The sequence below is a fragment of the Barbus barbus genome, assembly GCF_936440315.1.
Source record: "Barbus barbus genome assembly, chromosome: 1".
NCBI classification, from domain to species: domain Eukaryota; kingdom Metazoa; phylum Chordata; class Actinopteri; order Cypriniformes; family Cyprinidae; genus Barbus; species Barbus barbus.
The window spans coordinates 12,166,718-12,192,805 of NC_136729.1; the positions used below are offsets into that span (position 1 = coordinate 12,166,718).

The 26,088-nt window shown below is 37.5% G+C and overlaps 3 protein-coding genes across 12 annotated transcripts; all 3 read left to right on the forward strand.

The window, feature by feature from the left end:
• The first annotated feature begins 1,731 nt into the window (after nucleotides 1-1,731).
• Nucleotides 1,732-7,377, forward strand: LOC306853313 (putative transcription factor Ovo-like 1). The gene is made up of 4 exons (XM_079390633.1): nucleotides 1,732-2,189; nucleotides 5,386-5,624; nucleotides 5,841-6,132; nucleotides 7,023-7,377. Exons 1-4 carry the CDS (start codon nucleotides 2,090-2,092, stop codon nucleotides 7,358-7,360), a joined length of 969 nt encoding a protein of 322 aa, XP_079246759.1. The 5' UTR covers nucleotides 1,732-2,089; the 3' UTR covers nucleotides 7,361-7,377.
• Nucleotides 7,378-8,777: 1,400 nt separating this feature from the next.
• On the forward strand, nucleotides 8,778-17,052 carry LOC306874802 (crossover junction endonuclease MUS81). 10 transcript variants are annotated; one of them, XM_079425057.1, is made up of 17 exons: nucleotides 8,778-8,838; nucleotides 9,107-9,257; nucleotides 9,375-9,504; nucleotides 9,640-9,737; nucleotides 9,813-9,929; nucleotides 10,039-10,119; nucleotides 10,216-10,304; nucleotides 10,390-10,569; nucleotides 10,688-10,873; nucleotides 11,025-11,152; nucleotides 11,908-12,020; nucleotides 12,162-12,281; nucleotides 12,361-12,456; nucleotides 12,555-12,683; nucleotides 15,320-15,423; nucleotides 15,756-15,839; nucleotides 16,864-17,052. In XM_079425057.1, exons 2-17 carry the CDS (start codon nucleotides 9,120-9,122, stop codon nucleotides 16,928-16,930), a joined length of 1,860 nt encoding a protein of 619 aa, XP_079281183.1. In that variant the 5' UTR covers nucleotides 8,778-8,838; nucleotides 9,107-9,119; the 3' UTR covers nucleotides 16,931-17,052. The 10 variants fall into 10 exon arrangements, with proteins under 10 accessions (XP_079281183.1, XP_079281178.1, XP_079281181.1 ...); XM_079425052.1 differs by having other exon boundaries at nucleotides 9,093-9,257; nucleotides 15,299-15,423; nucleotides 16,864-17,051; XM_079425055.1 differs by having other exon boundaries at nucleotides 9,093-9,257; nucleotides 16,864-17,051.
• Nucleotides 17,053-17,827: 775 nt separating this feature from the next.
• Nucleotides 17,828-23,546, forward strand: LOC306869288 (transmembrane protein 151B-like; the record flags this gene model as incomplete). Its single annotated transcript, XM_079415980.1, has 2 exons — nucleotides 17,828-17,887; nucleotides 21,789-23,546. 2 exons carry the CDS (start codon nucleotides 17,828-17,830, stop codon nucleotides 23,544-23,546), a joined length of 1,818 nt encoding a protein of 605 aa, XP_079272106.1.
• Between the last annotated feature and the right edge of the window lie 2,542 nt (nucleotides 23,547-26,088).

A 26,088-nucleotide genomic window follows, 5' to 3' on the forward strand; every position in this document is an offset into this window, starting at 1 on the left:
GTGATGACTCTTATATTTCAATCGTAGCGAACATTCCTCACTAATACACTCTAGAATGTGGATCTGTGAGAAGAGTTTTTCCAAACTACCTTTTCAGACCGCAAATCGATTCTGGTCAACAGGTGTGACGCACGCTAAAGTCATGTCACACAAATACTGTGACAGTAATACATGCTGGTCACAACTCCACCCAGCTGTGGAAAAAACCCATAGCTTTAGTAAAAGTCACTACCAGTCATTCCTATGGCTTAGAAGTGAATGAAGCAAAGCAGGCTCTGAGCAAGACGAGAAGAAGAGAAGTGGGGGAAGGGATGGGGTGATTGTCAGAGAAATGGTCGTAGGCCGTCTGTCAGGTTGAGCTTGAATGTACTTGACTCTTGCCCTCCTGCCAGCTCTACTTGCATGGCAGCCAACGTCTCCGTCTTTGAGACCTATGTTTGTAACAGTAAGGTTACAGTATGGGACTTCCGTCTTGGGGCTGAACTGATTTATAACGGCTTGTAGAATGCAAGACCTGCAGAGTCTGGAAATATTGATTGTATAGTCACTTATAGATTCAAATTGTGATCATTTCTCAGATTAAATATTAAAGAGTAGTTTTAGTGAGGGATGGATAAAGAGGCTGATAAAAAAAAAAAAAACATCAAGCCCAATGTTCAGCCTCAACCACTCCAACAGCCCAGACAGCATACCTGTCATTCTGCACACCTACACTCCTTCTTTCACTCAGTTTCTCATTTGTGCTATCATGTCTTCATCTTTCCACCTCTTTTGCTTTTTATTTTATTTATTTATTTTTTTTACCTCAGCCTGTTTTACATTTATATATTGTTCTCTCCTCCCATTATCTGGGTCATTTACAGCTAACACACATGACCTGAGGAAAAATAAGCATGTAAAGTTTGCTTTTCATATCATTCAAGCACTCTGCAGGCCTATAGCCTACAGCATGATTATTTTTGGAAAATATACAGTATGTTTACTGCTACACATTTCAGCTTAAACGCAACTGTAAAACTGCAGCCATGGTCTTCAGAAACTTGCATCCCAACACAAAACCCTCAGAACTGCGTATTCTCCTAATAGTTTAATTAGCATCATGATGAACTGCTGTTTTGTGTACACTTGGTTAGTTTAACTGTGGTTATCAATTGCCTCATAAATAAGGTGTGAAATGCTGGGGGATAGGCCTCAGACGTTTCAATGCAACATTGTTAAAGTTTTATTTTCAGAGGAACAAAGCGCATGCAGTTGCATTTGGCAGTTACATTACAAGAAAACTATCATCATCCCATCACTGGCTGTTCCCATATCTAATGCTTGGTTTAATAAACAAATTTGAGTTAGTTTCTACACTAAACAAAAAAATATGAGCTGTTTTGTGCATATTTAAATGCATATACGAACTCAAGAGAAAACACCAAAGAAGAAACTACACAGTCTTTTTTTTTTTTTTACTTGACTTTAACTGAATACAATCGGTGAAAGATTTATTTTTAGCTCGTTTTTGGTCTCATCTTGCGTGGCCTCGCCACATTACCTCTACATTCACGTCGTCGCCACCTTGAAGTGGAATTGTTCAGGGGAGGGGAGACAGAGAGAGAAACCGGTTGGACAGGTAAGACGCAGAGGCTGGACTGGGTCGGGTTTGTTGTCACCGTTATATTCAGACGCATGCGCATTGTTACCTGTTTCCTCATGAAAATTCGTTTTGTAGTGCGTCGGCTGAGCAGTCTGGACTATTTACCTGCCACAAACATCACCTCCCATCCCACCTTGACGAAGACACCTGTGTCTTAACCTTCCAGGCCAAGTGAATTTCCGAGCAAGACTTCGTGAATTCAGAGTAGCGGAAGATGTGAGCAGAAGCGGGTGAATGTAGTGGGAAACCTGTACAGGTACAACAACTTTGAGTCAACAGGTGTGCGTAGAGAGCGAAGAACTAAAGAAAGGGCTATTGAAAACACCATCTGAGAAGGACTTTACACTTGTTTTGTATTGTGGAGCAGTTTTTCCAAAAGTAGGTCGGTGTTTAAAAGCCTGCTGTTTAATTTTGAGAGATAGCGGGGAAGGACCTCGGGAATAGACCATGCCACGAGCTTTCCTAGTGAAGAAAACGGGGAATTCACCCTGCAAGAGAAACTGGAGCGATCTCCCGGATCATGAACGCGGTGACATTTATATTCCAGGTGAGTATACAAAAGTAACAAACACTTTTTAGCTCAATCTGGATAACGGTAGGCTACGGATGCATCGAGTGACACATTCAGTAACACAACAATGTATTCCCAGAAAGCAAGCGGTGCTTAAGTAACAGACCTTATTAACATCTTATTTTGTGCATTACTTTTTACTTTTTTGTACTTTTAGTGTTTTGCGTAGCTTTCATTTACAGGCTAGTAACCTACAGCTATATTAAGAAACGTAGGCTACCTAAATTTGACAATTTCTTTGTGTGTGATTGAACTAAAAATCCTCTCATAAAATGAGTTCGTGTGTAAGAGGGCCGTTATTGCTCCTTTAGTTGACCTTCAGACCCAAGGTGCCAGTGGCCTACACAAAACCTTTAGTGCTCTTAAATTAAAGCAGGCTATAAGTGTTTCTTTTTCTTTTGTACTGAAATTTGATATCTATTAGAATTAGACTAATCACTGGAATCACTTTTAGATATTTTGGGTGATATTTATTTAGGCTACTTGTAACCAAGTTACTGATTACTGCCTCATTTGAACTGTTTTTATTATTGCGGGTCACCTAACGGAGACTCATCTGTTCATTATGAGCCCCTTCTTTAATCTCTACACGGATCATCATATTACAAGCGTAATGAAATATTTCTCTGTAGTGACATTTTTAAATGTTACGGTTAACAGCTAGTAGAAATTTGTCATTTTAAAAGAATGCGTTCATATGTTTTTCCTGTTTCGTTTTTAAGTTTAATCTATTTGCATAACAGCCCATAAACTGAACCAACTTGAAACAGAGACATTTATAGCATTGATTCATGAAGGTATGTCAGGAGGTTGCTGTACCTGTTCCATTCGTTGCCACAACGAGTTCTTTAATTAGTCTATAATAATAAATCGATTAATCGTTGATTAAATTGATTACAGCAATCCTGATATAAAAGTCGAATGTAGCTTATTTTTCTTTCTTTCTTTCTTTCTTTCTTTCTTTCTTTCTTTCTTTCTTTCTTTCTTTCTTTCTTTCTTTCTTTCTTAAAGCATGCGTTTTAACGCATCGTGGTCCTTTTTAGTTTGGTTTAGTTTGATATGGTTTTGGGTTAATGTTTACAGTCGGTGAAAGAAATAACGGGCTGTCTCCCTTTCCCCGCTACACCCTTAGCAAACACACACACATACACACACACGCACACACGCACGACAGGTAGAACATTGCCATTGTTATATAGTTATCGACGTCGCCTACCCATTTTATGGCTCTTGTTTTAACCCATTATTTAACTTAGTTTCGTTCTTTTTTATTTAATTTCGTCTTGCATGTGATGCAAAGAAACGATCAAATTGACTTTGAAGCTTTGATCAAAAGAAATATAATAATAAAATAAAATAATAGTAATAATTTGGAAAATCTACATTAATTACAAACTTGCTTTACATTGCTTGAATGGCTGATTGGATTATTAGGCTATTGCAGACTTTATATTGCGTATAAGATCAGAGATATATTTTTAATAGTTGGTGCATTAATTAAAATGCTTTTTCACTCATTAAAAATAGCCTAATCAAAAATATGTATCAAATTTTAATAGAATCGAATCTGTGCTATTTAAGGGGAGACACTGCAGGCAAGAAAACTGTTTTTTCATGCACCTGTCAAATTTGAGATTTTGGGCTTTTGTCTCAAAATAAGTTTTCTCTCCTACATTGAGCCATATATCTCCTCTTCAGTAGCACTTACACACACCAAACTTTACATCTTTATTCCTGTCTATATCCTGAAGGTTTTTACAGAGGGATTTGTTCATATATAATTTGCTTGATTATATACAACATTTTATTCCCCAAACAATTGTGAAAATGTATTGTTTTATGAATTATGGAGTGACAAAATGAGATACCCCAAATCCCCTCTGTAAAAACTTTTGACTCTAATATGTCAATAAAATGAAATAAGTATTTTGAAACCAACTTCATCCAGTGTTTAGATTTTTGTTCTAGAAATGTATGCAAATTAGTGCATATTTCATTAAATAATGCCTCATTTGCATATTTAAACCTAACATTTTAGGAAAGCTTGTAATACAAAAAATGCAATTATCAATGTAATCAATCAACTAGGTAAGTAAGGTGATGACTATTACTTATTTTTTTCACCCTATTCACCTGCAGTGTCTCGTTCATCTTCATGTTACTGTTTGTAACTGTCTGTGAATGAAGGGGTTGGCAAACATCAGGGCAAAGGCAAAAAGAAACAATCACTGAGTTCACTATGTACTGTTTTTACGTGTAGGCTATGTTAAAAAGTAAAAAAGTAATAATAATAAAAAATATAGCAATATAAGTCATGTTTATAAATCATACAGACATTCTGGTCTTTTCAGCACTGAAACTACTAAGCTGTCATTTGGTTTCAAGTCTAAACTTTGGTTATATGGTCATTATGAAATATAGATTGTTGCATGCTACCGTTAGGCACTGCACACATCAGATATTTGCATTATAATTTGCAACCCAGTCGATTGTGCCACACCAGAATCAACAGATTCATTGTTCAGGCCACTACTATTAGTGTTTTTCATCATCTGAAATCTCCATGCAACCAATGTTTCTCTCTCTCTTGTGACCTAATAATCTCTTCAGTAGATGTTTAGGGTATGATCGAACAACCTCTTAGCGAAGAACATGATAGTTTACCGGCAAACATTTGCCGATTATCCATCTTATGTATTGTGTTGCATGGCGGTTTGTATAAAGGGAGCTCGAGCCTGTGCCTCTAGCTCAGCTGGTCTGACTGGTAAAGCAGTAACAGGAGTGGTTTGACTTCAGCCGGGCACAATATGCTCACACACTCATGCGTGCCAGCTAACCCACCCACTCACACTTGCATTCTCACACACCTGGCCCAGAGGCACAACTGTTCCACTTAGCCTCGAGAGTCACATACACACCCAGTTTCTGATTGTCTAGCAATCACATCCTTCATCTTCAGCTATGTAGGATGTAATCCACACTTGTTCACAAAGCCAATATGTTAAGCTGGAAATATTTGCAAATCTTGCGCCTGTCATCATTTGTCTTCTTTACACAATACTCGGGCAAGATATGCAAAGCAAATATTGTGGTAATACAATGAAGGATGCTTTTTTTGCTCTCAGTTTATACTTCTAAAATCTGATGCCAACGTGTCTTTCTTTTCCTCCAGTCTCCATGTCTCCCATTGCAATTCGAGAGGAGACCGAAGCCAGTCCGGCAGAGGTGGCGCTGTGCCTGTCCACTCGCAAGGACCACAGCATGTACACATACAGCCAGATGTACACCAATGACCCCGGTGCAGTGGTTCCTGCGGCTGAGCTCCCATCATGCACTGCTCTGGGCCAGAGTCCAGAGACCGAGCACATCCGAAGTACACACAACAATACGTATGTGCGCACTAAAATAAAGGTGAGGCTTCTGGAAAATGTTTACTTTTACTATGTTGATCTAAGGTCTAGTTACGGCAGCAATAAGCTCACAATCAGCTGCGGAGCCATTGTGCCACCGTTGGACATAATTGATTTGCAAATTGCTTGTGTGTGTGTGGGTTATACTCGTATCACTTTACTAGTCTGAATGTTTACACTACCACTAATTTCGTCTTTGTTTGTTATCTCGCTGCAGGTTACCACAGGTGAGCTACCCAAAGAGGTTCCACCTATTGTTCCTAGTCTAACTACAAGTCCACCTGCTTCTATAGCGACATCTTGCTGCCCACCTGCCGCTAAGTCACCTTCAGTGCAGTCGAGTGGTGATGCTTATGTTTGCCAAGTGTGTCAAAAAGTGTTCCAGTATCAGCGCATGCTAAACAGACACCTGAAATGTCACAGCGAGCAAAAGAGACACCTGTGCGACTTTTGCGGAAAAGGCTTTAACGACACCTTCGATCTCAAGAGGCACATCCGCACACACACAGGTAAGAGCTTCCTCCGTTTGTCCTCCGGAAGTAGCCACAAATAATTGGGTGCTTTATTCTGAGATGTGGATGGTTTATAGGGGCGGGATTTAAGCATTTTCACTGGAAGATTTAAAATTAAAAAAAAAATTAATATATAGATAGACTAAGGTCAAAAACGCTTAAAATAATTAAGATGTTAATGGTTTTCGGAAAAAGACCAAAGCTGCATTTATTTGATTTAAAAATACAGTAAAAACAGTAATATTGTGAAATATTATTAGCGTTTAAAATAACTATTTTCTATTTGAATATATTTAAAAATTGATTTTATTCCTGTGATGCGAAGTTTAATTTTCAGCATCATTACTCCAGTCTTCAGTGTCACATGATCCTTCAGAAATCATTCTAATATGCTGATTTGGTGCACAAATTATAAAAAAATTATCATTCGTACTCAATTTTTAATAATATTTTTTATTATTATCAATACTGAAAACTGAAATCATGATACATATTTATTTTCAGGGTTCTTTAATGAATAGAACATTCAAAAGAACAGCATTTATTTGAAATAGAAATCTTCTGTAACAATATAAATGTCTTTACGGTTACTTTCGATCAATCAATTTAATGAATTCTCGCTGAATAAAACTATTTTTTTTTTCTTACCCCAAACATTTGAAAGGTACAGTTCCCACAAAAAAATTTAAATTTAACAATTTTAACAAGAAAATAAAAAATTGTTTCATGAAATGAAATGTTTCTTGAGCAACAAATCAGCATATTAGTGTTTTTAAAAAAACTATTTGAATACTTTTTTTGTTATTAGAAGAAAAAGTGCTATGTTATACCAGCAGACAAAACTCCCACCTTTTTAAAACAATAATATTTTTCTCTTCCTCCTGTAGGTGTTCGTCCGTACAAGTGCAATCTCTGCGAGAAGGCTTTCACTCAGCGCTGCTCTCTGGAGTCCCACATGAAGAAGATTCATGGTGTCCTGCAGCAGTACGCTTACAAGGAGCGCCGCAACAAGCTGTACGTCTGTGAAGAGTGCGGCCACACCGCTTCTACCCAGGATGCATTGCTGCGCCACCTTCACACTGAACATTCAAACAGTGTCCTCCTGCGGGCCAAGGGGGCACGAAGACAGTCACCAATGATGAACGCTACCAGAGATGACACCTCCCAACCTGGTTCCCCTCTCTCTCACTATAGCGATGACACTGTAGAGTCAGGTGGGAGGTAAAGAAAGGGATGTTTCCTAAAAAAAAAAAAATATATATATATATATATATATATATATGTATATGTGATTAATGTGCATTCTGATGATTTATTGTTTCATTCAGAAAACAGACATGAGGGAATTTAAAAAGGGAAAGTGAAGTCATGCAAAATGCTGTTTTAATGACAGTACACTGAGATTCAGTTTACACTTTTGCTGCAGAATCGGGCTGTAATTTTCCCTGTGAAACACACAAAAGCAGACAATAACGTCTACAGCATAAGTATGCACTACATCAGTTTACATAATAAAATTATTATTATTAAAATAGATGAGATGAAATACAACTCAGGAGAAATACACCGATCAATGTGACATTAAATAGTTACATTTTACTGTGTGGGACAATGGTTTTATGTAGCAATGTTTCAACACTAAAATGAACTCTGATAGTTACATATCAGCAGTCCCTGAATGTTTGAAAAAGGGATTTTGAAAGGAAATTAATTGTGTTGTTGATTTACTACTGTACATAAATTTATCATAAAAGATTTATATTTATCCTGGTGTAGTTTTTATATTTTCCTGGATATGTTTTTTGCTAGATTTTATACATTTACTTTCAAATGTAACAGCCTTTAATACTTGTAATACTGTGTTTTTGGGTTGCATTATTATTTTTTTGTTCTTTTTATATTCAAAGGCTTCGTATATGTAATATTTTAATTTCTTGTCACTGTTAGATAAATTAAGTAGGCTCTGTGGCAATCTATAACAACACACCTACACAATAAATGTGTTTTTGTTGATGGTTTAAAAAGAAGTGTGATTCATTATCTTGTATTATTTCAGGAACATACTATCAGAAACCCAGCTACTTACTTAGAACTTAATTATTGATGTTCTAAAGTACGTTTTATGCATGATTGCATGCATGCAAACAATTATGGAGGCAGATTAGACCAATAAAGCATTTTAGAAATTGCATGCAATGAGAATGCATACAGAAGAGACGCAGAAGAGAAAGAGATTCAGTGGGTGGATGTTGGCGGATTCCAGATCCTTGTTTGGTCTTGTTCGTGGAATTCAGTGGCTGTTTCATTGTAGGGCCATCAGGCATTAACGGCTCAAAGCTGCCTATCCCTTTAAAACCGTTATATTTAACAGCACCAACACATTCTGTACCACTCTTTCAAACTCTGTAACACTACAATAATTTCTAGTTTAAAACAAACATAATTGAATGAGATTAAATGTGTCTATTAATCGAGCCCAAATTGGGGAAATAACTACTAGTTGTATATTACTGCAAAACATGAATCTAAACATCATCCAACCATATTGTGTGTGTTTAGTCCTCATGCATTCTCATGCAGAATGTCATTGTTTTACTAAAATGCACCATCAACCCTTTGAGCGGCGCTACTCGTGTATCGTTAGACGGAAATGACGCAACTTTCGAAAACGCAAGCGGGGAAACGGTGGGCAGCTAACTAAAGGTAAATATAGCATATAGCAGTAAATATAATAATAGTGAAAATTTACATGCATTTTTAAAGATGATCACTCTAGGATCTGACATCGTGTGCAATCCGAATTATAGAACGTCGGTTGCAAGCAAATAACTAAACAAATGCTCATTTAGTTTTTAATGTGAATGTTACATACATAGTATGTGTCCATTCATGTATACTGGGGTTAAGTCAGATGCATGACAAATATATATGCAACATGAATATCTTTTACTTTTTAGGGTGTAAATTGCAGGTTCGATGCAAATATGCCGACGGATCAGGTGTGTTTGGGTCGGAAGCGCCCTGTACCTTCATGCCCAAACCCTCTATTCTTGCAGTGGTTAACAGAGTTGCGTGACAGCGCCAAAGAGAAAGGCTTGAAAACACAGTATGTGTATCAGAAGGTGAGCGATTGTGTTGATTTAGTTTCGAATATTGGGTTTAACTGACTGTAAAACACGTAAATAATTCCATTAGTGACTCGTTAAACTTAGCGAATGCAATGCTGTGTTTTTTCACAGGCCATAAACTCTTTGAAAAAATATCCTCTTCCGCTGAAAAACGGGAAAGAGGCGAAGATCCTGCAAAATTTCGGCGACGGGATCTGCAAGATTTTGGACGAGCGGCTGCAGAAGCATTGTCGGGAAAACGGTGAGGGACTTCAGTGTAGTGCAGACATTGATTTCCTCTGAAATGTTTAGAGTGTCCACACTCTTTCTTTATCTTAAGCAGCTGTTTAATCTGTTAGTGTGTCATGTTTACAGTCCTCTGTTTAATTCCTGAAAGGTTCTGATGCTCCAATCCACTTGGCAGCTTCTTGTCATAGGAGCAGACAGATGGAAGAACCTCAGAAGGAACCTTCTGGAAACTTTAGTAAACGCATGGTTGGTTTAAAAAAAGAAAAAAGTTGCAATTACCTGTTTGAGTTAATATTAGAAAACGAATAACTTGTTTTGCAGAAGCAAACACAAAAAGAAGAAAGAAAGGAGAAGGGAGCTAAGAAAAAGAGAGATTATGTGCCACAGAAGAGGTCTGGAGGTTATGCTGTACTGCTCACTTTGTATAGACACTCACAGGTAAAACAAGCATTTATTTTCATCTTACTGTTGTTAAACTTTAAGGCTGCTAAAAAAAAGGCAGGCACTAATGCACTTTATACAATGTAAGTGTATTATTTATTTCTAGATGCCTGGCAGTAAAGGCTTTATGTTTAGGAATGAATTGCAAACTGAGGCACAACCCTTGTGTGATAAGTCCTTCACAGTGGTAAGGCAAACAAACACACTTCTACAAAAGACTTGCCGAACTGCTCACTATAACCACTGCTTGTCCCCTAACTATGCTGTTTTCCTCCACACACAGCCTGATCTTGGTAGCAAGTACACTGCATGGTCATCAGTTAGCACACTCATTCAGAAAGATCTTCTGGTGAAGACGCACAATCCTGCCAGGTGAGATATAAACTGCAATCACTGCCCTGGATTTCTGCTTTAGCTAGAGTCCAGTTGCTCTTCATCTTTCTCTGTTTAATTTTAGGTATTCATTGACTGATCAGGGTCTGGTTCTAGCCGAGAAGCTGGATTCAGAAGAGACCGGGATGGCTAAAGAACATGTGGTGCAAATGAGTGAAGAAGAGGACACTCGGGATGGACCAGATGTTGTAGACCTGACTTTAGAGGAGGTGGATGAGGAGGAGCAGGAAGAGAAAGAGAGTTGGTGAGTAGTAGTAGGTTGGCTTTTCCATAAGTGCAATGGCATGTCTAAAATGTGTTGCATGTTGGGAAAGTATGGAGCAGCGCCGCAGTGGCATATTAACTGTATCATCTGCCAATAGGTCCAGCAAGTCTTCAGAAAGGCCTGCCACATCTCTTTCTGTAAACCAGGCCAGAGGTCACGTCTCTGAATCAGACGCCACAGAAAAATCCCAGACCTTAGAGACAGGGAGAACAGCAATGGGTTGGCATCTTCCACCTGGCTCTTATGACATTGTGTTGTGTGTCGACTTCATCGAAACAACAGGGTAAGAGGAAAAAGATTATATGTGTGGTACAATTTCACTTTTAATAATAACAATATAATTTCATTTCAAGTTCTTCTAATGCATAGTATTTTATAAAACCGAAAATAGTTTGTAGAACTTTTATTATTCGGTTGTATTTTGAACTCGACAGGGGAAGCAGTGGTCGCAAACAAGAATTGGTTAAAGAATTGCAAAGGAATGGTGTGACCTTTGATGTCAGGAAACTGAATGTGGGCGACTTCCTTTGGGTGGCACGCGAGAAAGTGACACCTGTTCCTGGTAAATCAACTAGCAATTTTTCCGTTTTACTGAGATGTCGGACTAGTTACTAACCAGCAGATGGCAGTGTTGCTCTTAGAACAAATGAGGTTTTAAAACCTTTTACTTGGGACAAATTTGTTAGTTGTTGTAAACCTTTGGGGTGTTCAAGACCCCCCATTTGTCTAAGACAATATTGGAATTCCCTTCTATCTCAGCTGTTATGTACTTCTGTTATAATAAGAGCAAATAAACCAGAAATTATGTCATATCATATCCGTTTAATATTGTACATCTTTATTTTTATTTGTTTTTTACATTTTAAATGCTAAATTATTTAAATATATCATATATAACATTAATATAAAGATTTAAATAAATAGTTAATTTGTTTCTTCATTGGAACAAATTGGATTTTTGTGACGTTTATATCAGCTGTTTGGACTCTTACTCTGACGGCACCCATTCACTGCAGGGGACCCATTGGAGAACAAGTGATGTAATGCTAAATTTCTCCAAATCTGTTCTGATGATGAATTGAACTCATTTATATCTTAGAAGGCCAAGGGTGGTTAAATTTTCAGCCAATTTTCATTTGTGGTTGAACTATTCCTTTAAATAATTTTAAGACTTATTGGTGTCCCCTGGAAGACTGCAGAGGCCTTATAGCTTAGAACCACTGTTTTAATAGATTAAATCCATTAAGATTTTTTTTTTTTTAAATTGTAAAGGTTCCACATTTACAAATTCAAAATAAAAACTGTGTCCTCCTTCAGGGCAGCTGCGTCCACCTGTGGGAAAAGAGCTGGTGCTTGATTACATAATTGAGAGGAAGAGGATGGATGATCTGTGTGGAAGCATCATAGATGGACGCTTCAGAGAGCAGAAGGTTTGAACCATGACGCACACACAAAAAGTAATGAAAATAAACCTTGAATCCCATTTTCTTGATGTAATGAAAAGATTTGTGACTTAATTTGTGATTGATCATTTTCCCGTTTATTTTCTTCTTTCGCATTCTCGTCCTTAGTTTCGACTGAAGAGGTGTGGTCTGCGTAAGCCTATTTATCTAGTGGAGGAGTGTGGATCAGTGGCAGCTCATCTCAGTATACCTGAGAGTACATTACAACAGGCTATAGTCAATACACAGGTATAGAGCAGGCCATAAAGTCCATCATGCAATAGTGGATGACGATGATCATGTGATTGTATGAGTGTGTAATTCATAGGTGGTTGATGGCTTCTTTGTGAAGCGCGTACAGGATATGAAAGAGTCTGCTGCTTACCTCACCATCATGACCAGATACCTCCAGAAACTCTACCAGGTTTGTTTCAAAGCCAGATCAGTGCAGTATGTGTAAATCACATCTTCCCTATTATTATTATTTCCGTTGAGACTTTCTGGCTGTTTTTTTATCCTCAGAATTGCACATTATTCTGTCGCTCCAGAGAACTGGAGGGTGATGGAGAAGATAAGAGTGAGCAAATGGCAAACCTCTCATGTTCTCTCATGGCCTTCTCGGAATTTAACTATGGGGCTATTAAGAACAAGGTAATGTCAACAAATCAATGAACATTTGAGAAAGTAGGTTTGCACTGATATTAAAATAATGCCCAATATGATTTGCTGATAACATGAAAATAATTATTGCTGATATGATAAATTTAAAAAGTCAACATTTAAAAATCTGTACTAATATAAAAGTATAATGTATGTGTGTGTATATTAGGGGTGGCACGGTACATGTATTCGTACCGAACCGTCACGGTACGGACATCTCGGTTCGGTGCTTGAGGCCTTACGATGAATAAAGGCAATTCACCCCCAATCCAGAAGGGGGCGCCCGCAGTAATGCAACGCTGTTTGATAACAGCCAGCAGAAAAACAGCGAATGCCATGTGGCGCCCATATGTATCCCTTCTAGCCTTAACCATGAATTGCGCACTTGAAAACAAAGCCCACTAGACAGTGACCATGTGCCGATTGTGAACGCGTCTCTCACATAGACTGACAAAGGAGTATACTTTAAAGGCTTGCGCACTCAACTGTTTGCGAAATCCAAATATACCATAATATTTCCATATTGGCGATGTAACCTATCTGAATGCTAAACTATTATTTATGTAAATTATAGGTTTTGTACTTAAGTCGCATTCCAGCGGTGACACAGAGGCGAGTGCGCTAATGTTTGGCTCACTGTATTTTATTTTGATAAAGTACCAACTGCGCTGTCAAGTTAGCAATGCTGGAACTGATTTTGTGTGTGTGTGTGTGTGTGCGTGCGCGCGATCACTTCAACAGTTCCTAATACCTATGGAGGACCAAACCTGGATAATTAAATATGAATAAATAAATATATTAATGAATAAATGGATAAATAAATGTGATGATAGGAACATGAATAAATGACTTGATAAAATAAATGATTAATTTGTAATAAAATTAATTTTTCCCCCCTTAATTTATTTTCTGCTTTTATACATTTATACATTTGTTTTACATTTATTTTATCACTAATTCTTTTTTAATGTATTTTTATATTATTTATACATTTATTTGTATATTTATGCATTCATTTTTTTTTAAGAATGATTTATTCGCATTAGTGCCTTTTAATATTAAAAATATTTTCCAGAAAAAAAACAGGAAGCTGAAGCTACTTATGTGATCTCCCACAGCATCGTCGTCATTGAGTCTGGAACCGTCGACGTCAGACCCTAGGGTGATGACACCCAGAGGATGGTTGGTTTCTAGTCTAATGTAAATTTTCGAAATGCTGAAATGAGAATGTATTTTAAATCTATTGAGTTCTCCACGAACTTGAAAGCTATAAGAGCAGTGGCTTTGTTGAAGGACTTGGCACTTCCTCTAGAGACTGAAGGACTGATTTATCCTGGACTGGTGTTGTGATTTGACAATGACTATTGTTATTGGTTTTTTTTTTTTTTTTCATGCATTCAATAAGAAAATAATCAATCAGTTACAGTTTTTTTTTTTTTTTTTTTTACACTCAATTGACAATCATGTGAAGATGAACCAAAAAATACAGGGTCGCATTTCCCAAAAGCGCCATGGGCCTAGGGTAGGGAAACGCGACCCTGGATTGTTCCAATTTTCATAGAAGCCATTGGTGGTTAAGAAACGCAACCATTTTAAGTTATTTAGAGTCAAGACTGTTTCAGTGATTACAGAATAGTTATTAGACTAGAAACCAACCATCCACTGGGTGTCATCACCCTAAGGTCTGATATTGACGGTTCCAGACTCGATTCGACGCGTGAGCTCTCAACCAATTATGCACTGAAGCTACACAAGGACCACCTTCCTCATTTCCATGTTACACACGGAAAAGTAAAAATAAATAAACACGTGGGAATAAATCATTCTAAAAAAAATGAATGCATAAATATATAAATAAATCTAAAAATAAATGTATAAATATAAAAATACATTAAAAAAGAATTAGTGAAAAAATAAAAGTTTTTTTTATGTATAAAAGCAGAAAATAAATTAAGGGGGGAAAAATGAATTTTATTACAAATTATATTTTATCAAGTCGTTTATTAATTTATTTATTTTCCTATTATCGCATTTATTTATCTATTTATTCATTAATTTATTCATATTTAATTTATGTAGGTTTGGTCCTCCATAAATACCAGCAGAATCAACTTTAAACACTTATTGTCTTATTAATAATCACTGTATAAAGGTCTGTTTTTATTTTTTTATTTGTGTACACTCACAATGAAAACAAAACAGATTTTATGTATATAGCATGTAATATTTAGTATTTTCACATCTAGGTGGAAAAAAAAGTGTAATTTGCACTACTGTCTGTTCAAAATAAATGAAAAGAAACTGAGCATAGTAGATTTCTTTTTTTTTTTTTTCCTGTTGTACCGAAATCGTATCGAACCGTGACCCCTGAACCGAGGTACGTACCAAACCGGGATATCTGTGTACCGTGCCACCCCTTATATATATATATATATATATATATGTATGTATATATATATGTGTATATATTTATTATTGTATATGTATGTATTTGTTTTCTTTATTTTTTTCCCCTGCTGGTGACGTTTGTTTTACTGTTATATATCATGCTTTCCTGTGGAAAAGTGTATTTTTGTTCATAAATCCTACTATTATTTCTAATCAAGATCTCTGAATCATACAAACAGTGCCAGACAGTGCGGGAAGTATTTGCACGACAGCTTATGCAGATCAGTGGAGTCTCTGGTGATAAAGCAGCCGCTGTTCTTGAACACTACAGCACAGTCAGCAGGTGTGACTCACTCTCCACTATTGCAGAAATACTCACTCATTAAAACTAATTTACATTCCACTATCACACACACTCACTCATTAAATTACTGTGTACTGTCCCACTATCACAAACGCACTCATTAAATCACTCATTTATATTCTACTATCCCAGACATTTAGTCACTGTATGAAATTAAAATTATTGTATTCCATAACAATTGCTTGGTAACATAAATAGATGACAACATGTCAAGGTCATGTCATTTTTACCTCTTGGTTCACAAAATTGTGTGGAAAAGGCTATTGGCTTTTTTTTTTTTTTTTTTTTTTAATCATTTATTATTTCTCTAGTTTATTGCAAGCATATGATCAGTGCTCCAATGAAACCGATAAACAGAAACTTCTGTCATCCATCAAATATGGAAAACTCAAAAGGTTTGTTTTGTTTGTACTGATTTGTTTATTGTCTGTCTGTCTGCATGTATGTATTTGAGTATGTGTTTAAAGTTACGCAGTGTCTATTTACACTGTGCAAATAGCCTGCCTTGTTGGCAGAGACGATTTACACTAGCTCTGCCCACCAACATGTGATTGGGATAGTCAACACTGAAAAAAGGCGCTCGTTTAACATCAGTTTCAGTGGTGTAAATGGTAAGGCATGTGCTTTTTGACGCGATCAACTGGAGCTCGAACCCACCTTTTGCTGAACTTTTTTTCTCCCTTTTCAAATCTCATATCGCATCGGAAAGGCATTTCTATAGAAATTAAGAAAATAATCAAAAAGTGATCTATAGGTATTTGCACTTAGTGTAAATAGCATATCATTAAAAAAAACTGCTATTTGCACTTAGTGTAAATAGAATCTAATTGCTATTTACACTTAGTGCAAATAGCCGCTGCCTTAAAATTAATGTAATGGCTTTGCTTGCTCATCTGCTAAGAATAGCTATATAAAAAATATGAAGCAAATATAAAGAAATCTATATTTTTATTCAGCAAGGATGCAATAAAGTAATCAAGTGACAGTAACGACCTACATTTTACTTTAAATAAATGCTGCTGCTTTTCTGAACTTTCTATTTATCAGTGAATCTTGAAAATAATGTATTGTGATTTCCACAAAATATTAAGCAGCACAACTTTATTCAACACTGATAGCAACAAGAAATATTGAGCACCAAATCAGCACATTAGAATGATTTCTGAAGGATCATGTGACACTGAAGACTGGAGTAATGATGCTGAAAATTCAGCTTTGCATCACAGGAATAAATTACATTTTATAATGTAGTAAAATTAAAAAATAATAAAAATTTAAATAGTAATAATATTTCACAATATTATTTTTTTTATATAAACTAAATGCATTCCTTGTTTAGTCTAAATGACTTCATTTATTAATTCAGATTTTTTTTGTTTTGTTTTTTTTGCTATATTATGATATATTTTTTTATTGCAGGAATATTGGACCGGCCTTGAGTCGCACTATATATCAGCTCTACTGTACATGTGGACCTCTGTCATAGGCTTTCGCCTTATTACAAACACAAATGTGTTGTTGCACTTCAGTTTAATCATTGCATTTTCATTCTGTACATTTGTTGACTCTCAAATAATGTCTAAATAAAGATATAAATTAGTTTTTCTAACTTGCTGTCTGTCTGTTTCTCTCACCCCTCTGGAGTATTGCAGTTCAATTCTATTCTTCAAAACAAAAACTGCAAACTTGTTGTGCCTTAGCGTTAATCACTGAAGCATAAGATTTCTAAAAAGGCTAAATGTGCATTAAAATGAGGTAAAGAATTGCAAGGGGGCATTGCTGCAATGGATTGGGGCAAGCTGTATGGGGCAGGTGGGTGACATCAGTTTTAAGAAAGGAGTGTTGGGGTAACAGCTGCTCTACCTTACAGGAGATTGGAGGGGGACTCCGCTGACGTCCTCTGAATCTCTCTCAAGGAGAAACACGCATATCGACAAAAACAAGTAGGGCGCCTTGGATCATCGCTGCTTGCTTTCGTGGAAATTTATTTTGACGTTTTGCTTCCTGCATCCAGTATTCAGACAGGCGCGTGCGTTATAAAATCCTCGATGCATTCTCTTCCCATCATCCATGTTTCAGGACCTACAGCCATAACAACAACCTCATCCTCACCACAGTGAAGGTGATGAAGCTGGTGGGGAGATGGTCAGAGCCGAGAGACTATTTGAGAAGATATGCAAGCACTTGATGTGTGAAGGGCAAGGAGGAGACGGAGAGTGCGGGTGGGTAATGTGGCGTTGTTCATGCGACTTCGCCCAGGCTGCTGCTCTCGAGCAAACGTATCGGGACCAGCGGCGGATGGGGTGACTTACCCGAGGGCCGGCCGCCACATCCTGAAGCCATCCCCGGGGTGCCTCCGTGGGGCTAGAGGGACGGAGGAAAGATGCAGGAGGCGACGGCAGATGGAGAGGAGCCCATTCTCAACGGCGCTGGGAGGGAAGAGGTGAGGCGAGGGCGTGTAAATTCTCACAAATCCCAAATAAATGGTGTATTTTTGTGTTTACAAATACAGGTTAGCTGGTATTCTGTAGTGCAGTCAGTATTAGTGTTGAGCACAGGAAGGCTGTCACGACGTATATGGCAAGCCATTTTAACATTTTTTACTGACAATTTTAATTACTAACTATCCATTAGAGAATATTTGTATCTTTATCAGTTTCAATAGTAACTATTAGATACTACTACTTATTCTATTAGTGACGAGTATGTATTGTCGTTCTACAAGTACTAGTTAGACCTAGTACCTTTATGACAAATCTCTCCCATTTAGCACTAGTAGCATTTCTTATCTTACATGTTTACTTGTCATATATCATGACTAGTCAGAATGGCATAGTTATTTAATAAAAAAAAATCGTGACAATTAGATTATAAATGTTAGCAACAATAGAACTACACTAATATTTTTTTTTTAACAATTGCTACTAAGAATACTGAAACAGATGCTTAAATGTTTTAATGGTTACTGGATACTACTGACAAAGTACTAATACCCAAGTAAGTTGCAAACAGCAAAAGAATACAATTAGAATATAGGCCTAACGAATAAGTAAGTATTAGTGACTGCTGTAATGTTTGTGTGTGTGTATGTATGTTATATATATATATATATATATATATATATATATATATATATATATATATATATATATATATATATATATATATATATATATATATATATATATATATTGAACATAATGAAGAGTTACTACTAAAACTGAAAAAGATGCAGGTCATTATTGGATTGCTTTTTATATCTATACAGATCAAACAACCTGGACCAACTAATTTGATTTGAAAGAGCACTTGATAATGACAGACAGGTGTGTTTGATCAGTGTTGGAACTGAACTCTGCAGGTAGGACCAGGATTGGGCACCCCTGGTTTAGGTATAGTAACATAAGTGCTAGCTGATTATATGAAATAAATATCGCAAGCCATGTAAACAGCTTGCCATATGACATAATCAAGCTATACCGTTACCAGTATTTTAGACTCATAATTGTTTTAGTGGTAAATATTGAGACCAGTTTAATAATATAGCATGTTTCTCCACAGCAAACATTCTGCAGCATATTCCTTGTTAACCATATGTTTTATCTCTGCACTGCAGTTTGCTGTTTCCCCAGATTTTTCTGTCCTCAGTCTGGCTATCTTTTCTCTTTTGAAAAAAGAGGTTTTGGCACAAAATATAATTGCACAAAAAGTACTGTAGTGGTACATTGATGGTATCAATATGCTAATATAGTGGTACTGAATGATGTACACATAACCGTTTGCATGGTATTGTAAGGTACTTTTAAAGAAAACCATGATAGTTGCATGGTAGATATTTAAAAACTTTGTATTACCATGGTAGTGTTGGTGTGAATCCCTGTTTGGAGGTGTAAAATAATATTTCCCAAGAACGTTATCTCCACAGATGCATTAAATTGGTAATTCACATTTTAGTTTTTTCTCTTCTGAGTTGATTAATTGGAACGTTACTAAAGAAAGTGTGTTACCCATTGAACATGCAACGTGTATGATAAAGTTATATATATTCCCCACACAGGGTAATATGCAGGTCTTTACCCTCAGGTCTTGGCAGAGCTTTTCCCCTGGGGCTGTTGTTTTACTACCAGCCTTCTTGGCAACGTCTCTTTCTCATTTTGTCTGCCACTGTGCTTAGCTCTTTCCTTTTTACATTTATCTTGTTCTTTCGTCTGATAGATGTCCTCTCACTAGTACAGTATCTGATCAAGGGAGGTCTGTGTTATTTCAAGGCAGATAATGACTTCGGTTAGGTCAACAAAACTGTGACAATGCTCAAGACCAGAGTCAGCACTGACCTCCAGGCCCTCCATATTAACAAACTACAGCATTTCTCTCTCTCTCTTTTCTCTATTCATTCATTGGTGCTGAGTTAACCTCCTGTCTCTTGTTACATGAAGATCAATAGAAATGGAGACAGCTTGAAGGGAAGAAAGCTGTGAGTCATATCAGAAATGCAGTTTTAAATTAATTTGGTTGGCAGCAGTAATAGGCCACAACAGATAGTGTGCTATTTCTGTAAATTTTAGGATGGCATTAATGTGGCAAAGGCTTCTGAAGGATGATGAAAGACTGAAGTCAAATGAAGGATGCTGAGAGAGTATCTGGCTTTGACATCGCTCCTCCTGCCAACATACAGTACTTATCTCTCTGACTGTAAAGATGTATCATATTCCTTCTATAACCAATGTCTTTCTCTGTATTATGTTCCTCTCTCTTGCATAGCTCACTTTCTTTGTCATTTTCAATTAACCAAACCACAAGTACAGAACCTTAAGATTCAAGTAGCTACCGCAGTCATTCAAAGGCCACAATCCTCTTTCTGCTTCCACTCCAATGTTAACTTCTGAATTTGTGGTTTGGTTAATAGAAAAAGAGTGAAAGAAAAAGAGCTATGGAAGAGAGATTATCATTAAGAGTGTTTGAGCGAGAGCAAATGCGCATTTCAAATCTAGAATGAGCAGTTTTATTTATATTTTTTAATGTCTTAACATGGACAAGATTTACTGTAATTTCTTTTTCAGAAAACTTCACGTGCATCCCTTATATACACAGAGCATTCAGCATTCCTCATTATTTCATTCTTTTTCTAAGTATTAAATATTTACAATAACCTCCTGAGACCCAGCTCTGGAGTTGTTGCCTCTGTAGTGGACATTCTATTTCAGTGAATTTCTCTGAGACCTCACATGTCACAGTTGTAAGTCTGGATGTCCTGTACAGAGCACATTCAGGGCTTTATAGAGATACTAAATGATTGGACGTTTCACCATGACCACACCCTCTCCTCGGTCTTTAAAGATGGCTACATTTAATTTAGTGAAACATTTTACATCCTTATGGAAATATGATTATATTTTGTAATTGTCATTTAAATCTGAATAATTTTCTAATTGTTTGTCATAAAGCAACATTTCAGGAAAATGTTATGGGTTTTCAAATTCAAATATGACTTCCTGTTATGAAACAGGACATAATTTCATACATGTCTACTGTAGAGGACTTTTTATTTTATAACATAGTTGAGAATCATCCTTAAACAAAGTTTAGAAGAAAAAAATCCTGAAACCTAAAAATGTATTGGTGATTTAAAAAAAGATCCCATTGTTTTTGCCTTTTTGATGTCTATTCATTCTATTTTATTTTTAGGAAAACTTATTTTTGTAATGCTCTAAACAATGTAATGACATGAAAAAATACTAAATTCACAAAGCTTTTTTGGGGGGGGGGGGGTCTCAGGAGGATAATACCTTAGATTACAAAACATGTTTTGAAGTACTTATAAGATTATTTTTCTAAACGTTTGAAATAATGTTCCTGTGAAATCACTTTGAATGATTCTTTGTCAGAACTTTTTGAATGCATGGGAGAAAGAATGAATTGCAACCAGCACTGTTGTTTATAGAGTGAAAATGCTTAAAAATTCAGAATACAGATGATAATTATAATTTGCGTAATGTTATCCTTTATGCTAAGAAAATAATGTTCTAAAATAAAACAGCAGACAGTTTCTCAAAGTGCTTCTCAAGTGTTAGCATACCTTTTCTGACAATTGCACTAAAAAGTGCTTGTCTTGAATCTCATGGGTGGTGTAAGGTAGTAATTAAGTCTATATTTTGCAACTTAATGTGCATGAAATTTATTTCAGGCCAGATCAATGCATTTTGTAATTTAACCATAATTTGCAAATATAATTTGATATCTATTTTTCTCCAGGCAATAAAATCCTAAATATGCGTCTTGATTATTATAACCTATTGTCCATATGCTCACTCTGACATATTCTCTCTGCCCTCACCTCTCTGCAGCAGCGTCCAGTGAAGCAGTCCTTGGCTGCCTCTCTGTGTCGAGAGTCTCACTGGAAGTGTCTTCTCCTCACTCTGCTCATGTTCGGCTGTTTTGGAACACTGGCCTGGTGCAAGCTGTGCAAAGTTCCAGTGCTATCTCCGACAGAGCCCGAGGCTGCAGTTGTGGAACCCGGAGACCCCTCTACGACCTCAGCAAGCTCCGATGTCTACATCCCCCTAGAAGTGGATCTGGATAGTCCCTGTTCCAGCGGCTACATTTATATTCCTCTCGCTTTCCTGGCAATGCTGTACGTGGTCTACCTGGTGGAATGCTGGCACTGCTACTCCAAGACGGCCATGTTGGCTCAAGCAGAGGTTGCAGAGGTTTATGAGCGTGTGCAAAGGCTGCAGCAAGCAACGCCGTGCATCTGGTGGAAGGCCATTAGTTACCACTACGTTCGGCGGACAAGACAGGTAACACGATACCGCAACGGGGATGCCTATACCACTACACAAGTGTATCATGAGCGTGTAAACACGCATGCCGCGAGCTCAGAGTTTGACTATGCAAGGTATGGTGTCAAAGACGTTTCGAAGGAGCTTAGAGGCCTAATGGATTACCCAGCAGTACGGTTGCGCTTCACCAAATGCTTTAGTTTCGCCAGTGCCCGAGCGGAGGCTGCCTACCTCACTCAGCGTGCACGTTTTTTTGGTGAAAACGAAGGGCTTGATGATTACATGGAGGCACGGGAGGGAATGCATTTGAAGAACGTGGACTTCCGTGAGCACATCCTTGCTTTCCCGGACCCGGCCAGACAGCCCTGGTACGCCAGGCGTAAAGTTTTCTGGCTGGCCTCTGCTCTGCTCTTGTCCTGGCCGCTTCGGGTCATTGCAGAGTATCGCACTGCGTATGTGCACTACCATGTAGAGAAACTGTTTGGTGATGCTGATGACAACAGTAGGGGTGACATAACTGAGAATGGTGGGGGCAACGAGAATGGAAACGGACCTGGGACCGGATCGAGCTATCGTGCCATTTCACGTGTTAATACAGTGGACATGACAGAGCTGGAGTGGCACATTCGCTGCAACCAGCAAATGGTGCCTAGCTACTCCGAGGCCCTGTTGATGGATCCTGGTTCGGGGGGTAACCAAGGTACCAACACTCCTCCAGCCGGGCAGGGGACTAACTCAACAGCGGGTGGCCCGACTCTTCCAGTGGCCTTCGCTTCGGCGTACTTGCTCCAGAACTGTCCTCGTTGTCGGCGCTCCACAAGCAGTGCTTCCTTGCCGTCCCGGTTGAGAGGTCCAACTGCAGCCCTACTGAGTGGAACCATGGCTGGGATGAGAGCAAGTGGATCAGGAGGTGGTCCTGGAGGCCCGGGACGGCTGGTTCTGAGCAGGAGTGGCTTCTCATTGGGGCGTCTCCAGGCTCCTCGGTCGTCGTCCCTCTTCCACTCCCGAAGTGTCGGTGGAGGACTTGCGACGAGAGGAGAAGAGGCAAGTGGGGGAGGTGGTTTCTTAGGTTTGGGAGCTAGACAAGACGAAGAGAGCAGAAGAGTGCTGGGGGGAGAGGGGGATGAGGATGAGGAGGTGCCAAATGTGGTAGAAAGAGAAGAAGGTGAGAGAGATGGGGAGGAAAGAGAGCAACAGGATGATGCAGAAGAAGAGGAAGCAAGGGAAGGAGACGGACCTCCTACATATCAGGATGCCTTTTTTTTCCCTGTGTTGATTGTGCATGGAGAGGAGAGTTGCCATTCAGGTGAGGACATTTCCTGAAGAGCCCCCATCAAAAAGTGCATTGAGGTAGCAGGAAAAAAAAGAGGATTAGAAAAGTCATGGCCAAATAGAATGTGAATTGAGCTCCACTCCCCTTGGTCACCGTTGTTAACTCAGACAAACTGTACAGAATATACCATAGGAATGAACTAGGGATATACATAGTTTTATATTATAATGCATGCATATAATTAATGAGTAAAAAAAAAAAGTGAAAACCGATGAAAATGCTGACCACGGAAAACTGAAAAGACAAATAATTTTTAAAAGATGAATCGACACGTATTTGGTTAAAGATAAGAAAATGAAAAATAAAGCCTGAATCAACTCTATGTACTTTAAGTGATCTGGCAACAATGTTTTACCATAATATCTGTAAAATTTCATATAAAAGTTTCCAAACTCTCAGGTCCACCAGAGACTTTCATTAAAAGTGCAAAAGCTTGTCTGAGAAAACAACGAATGGCAACAGTTGCTAAGTGGGATTGGTCAGTAAACTTTTTAAGGCAGCACTTAGAGAATGGTCAGTTGGTTCAATTTAAGACTGATGCATAAATTGACCAAACAATGATTGATGTTAATATAAACGTATCTATGCAATAAAGAAACCGCAAGAGAGTGTTTGTAAAAATGTAAGGGGATGCACAACAAAAGAAGAACCTTCAATAAACAGCACCTCCTCTGGTCATGGAGCAAAAGACATGCTATCAAAAGACAAGACTATTGGAAAGTCTTCCAAAGATCATGAAGAGAACAGAACAGTTCAGTTCATCAAGAGGAATGTTATTAATACACATAGCCAACATACAGCTGTGTCCCACAAGTCAAAAAAAGTTTTGTTTTATTTAAAGAATAAAGAAAAGAGGAAACTCATTAACTTGCACAAAATGTTGGGATTCAGCTTCTTGAGACATTTCATTGTAACTATTTGTTTAATTGTTCTTTTTATTTTATTTTTCCAAAATTTCCCTCACTGCATCTACTGTTCTTATGAAATGGATCTTTGATAGAACTAATGGATTCCATTATTATTGCAAGGAATATTATCATATTAAGCTATTTTCTTGCAACTTCATTGAGAGTATTTTCTTTCTGCGGGCTTGCAAGTCCCAGTAACACATTTTTGGTTAGCTTATCAGATAACTAGTAAAAGCTTGTGGAGATGTTTCTTCAGCTGAAACTACAACACTAAATCTTGCTTTTTTGAGGTGCTGTAATCACTTTTTGTTCGCTGTATGTATTTTGTATTTATTGTTAGTCAATAATTGTTTATCATATCACCAATTTGCCTCATGAAGAGCTTGACACAGAAGAGCACCTCACAGACATAAATAATGGTACAGCATGTTGCCCTCCATCGTAGCCTCTGTGCTCGTCTTTGATTGGCTGAAGTGTCATGTGAATAAATAGGCCAGTCGTAGATGAGCCTGCTTCGTGTGCCAAGATACATCCATCTCCTGGTAACTGTGGTAACAACTCGTGAGATGTCTTAGTAGTGAGTTCATTGCAGCATACACATGTGAATGTTTAATAATTGGAAAATGTGTACAAACGCAAATCTTCCTACTTGTGTTATGCTGTCAAGCTTCAAATATAATCTGCAAATACACTTTGGAAGCAGAAATGCACACGCTTAGTCCTACCATAAGCCTACAGCATGTAGACATGCACTCTCATTTATCCTTTAGCAGGTCACATAGATGTTGCAACTGTACTGCAAATAATTTAAAACACCTTTGATTAAGAAAATGTTCTTGCAATACTGTTAAAATGTTCTGTTACAACGTGAATGTTGATCAAACAGTGATGTGATGTCTATTTAAATCACAATCAGAATGTAAAGCATGTTATCCGTATTTGACAGTGCAGTGTGTTTCATCCATTCGCCTCTTGTTGATACCCAGATGGTGGAAACCTGGATTCCCGGAATACTTGAATTTCTAGAAATCGTAATTGTTCAGTTGGATGCACAACTGTCTTCTGGAGTTTAGATGGAGGACAAGAGTTATTTTTAGATTTAAGTTGCAGAAGGTTCAGGCAGTCTTGAAATCAACTGTCTATATGTATGTTTGGTGTGTTTTTTTTTTTACACAACTACCCTTTTGAGATTTACATAAGAACCCTTTAATATTTAATGGTAGCATCAAAAGCAAAAAGCAATACTTTCCTTTTTGTGACAATGACATTTCAGATGTAGCTAATTTCACTAAGATGTTTGTATGATACAGAATGTTTCATTTGTTCTGTTTAAATAAACAGGAGATTTACATTTGTCCCTCCCCAAAATTACTAGGTAAGCGAGCAAAATATTGCTGTTATGCCTCAAACAGGTTTGCCTGAATGATGTTTTACAGTGAATTGGCTTGGAGTTATGAAACGAGGTATGTAAGTGTTTGTGTTGGAGGGCAGGCTGAAAATAAGGATTGTCACAAATGATGATCATGATCAACATAATACTGATGGTACATAATAAACTGCTTGATTTGAAATCTTATTTGTGCCATGACATTATCAGTTTGGTGTCTAGGTATCATTTTGAAAA

Coding starts and splice junctions, on each gene's coding strand:
- LOC306874802 (XM_079425052.1), top strand. CDS start 9,120: ATGCCGACGGATCAGGTGTGTTTGGGTCGGAAGCGCCCTGTACCTTCA. Junction 9,505..9,639: donor GAAGCATTGTCGGGAAAACG/GTGAGGGACTTC, acceptor AATTCCTGAAAG/GTTCTGATGCTCCAATCCAC. Junction 15,424..15,755: donor CACTACAGCACAGTCAGCAG/GTGTGACTCACT, acceptor TTATTTCTCTAG/TTTATTGCAAGCATATGATC.
- LOC306853313 (XM_079390633.1), top strand. CDS start 2,090: ATGCCACGAGCTTTCCTAGTGAAGAAAACGGGGAATTCACCCTGCAAG. Junction 2,190..5,385: donor CGGTGACATTTATATTCCAG/GTGAGTATACAA, acceptor CTTTTCCTCCAG/TCTCCATGTCTCCCATTGCA. Junction 5,625..5,840: donor ATGTGCGCACTAAAATAAAG/GTGAGGCTTCTG, acceptor ATCTCGCTGCAG/GTTACCACAGGTGAGCTACC.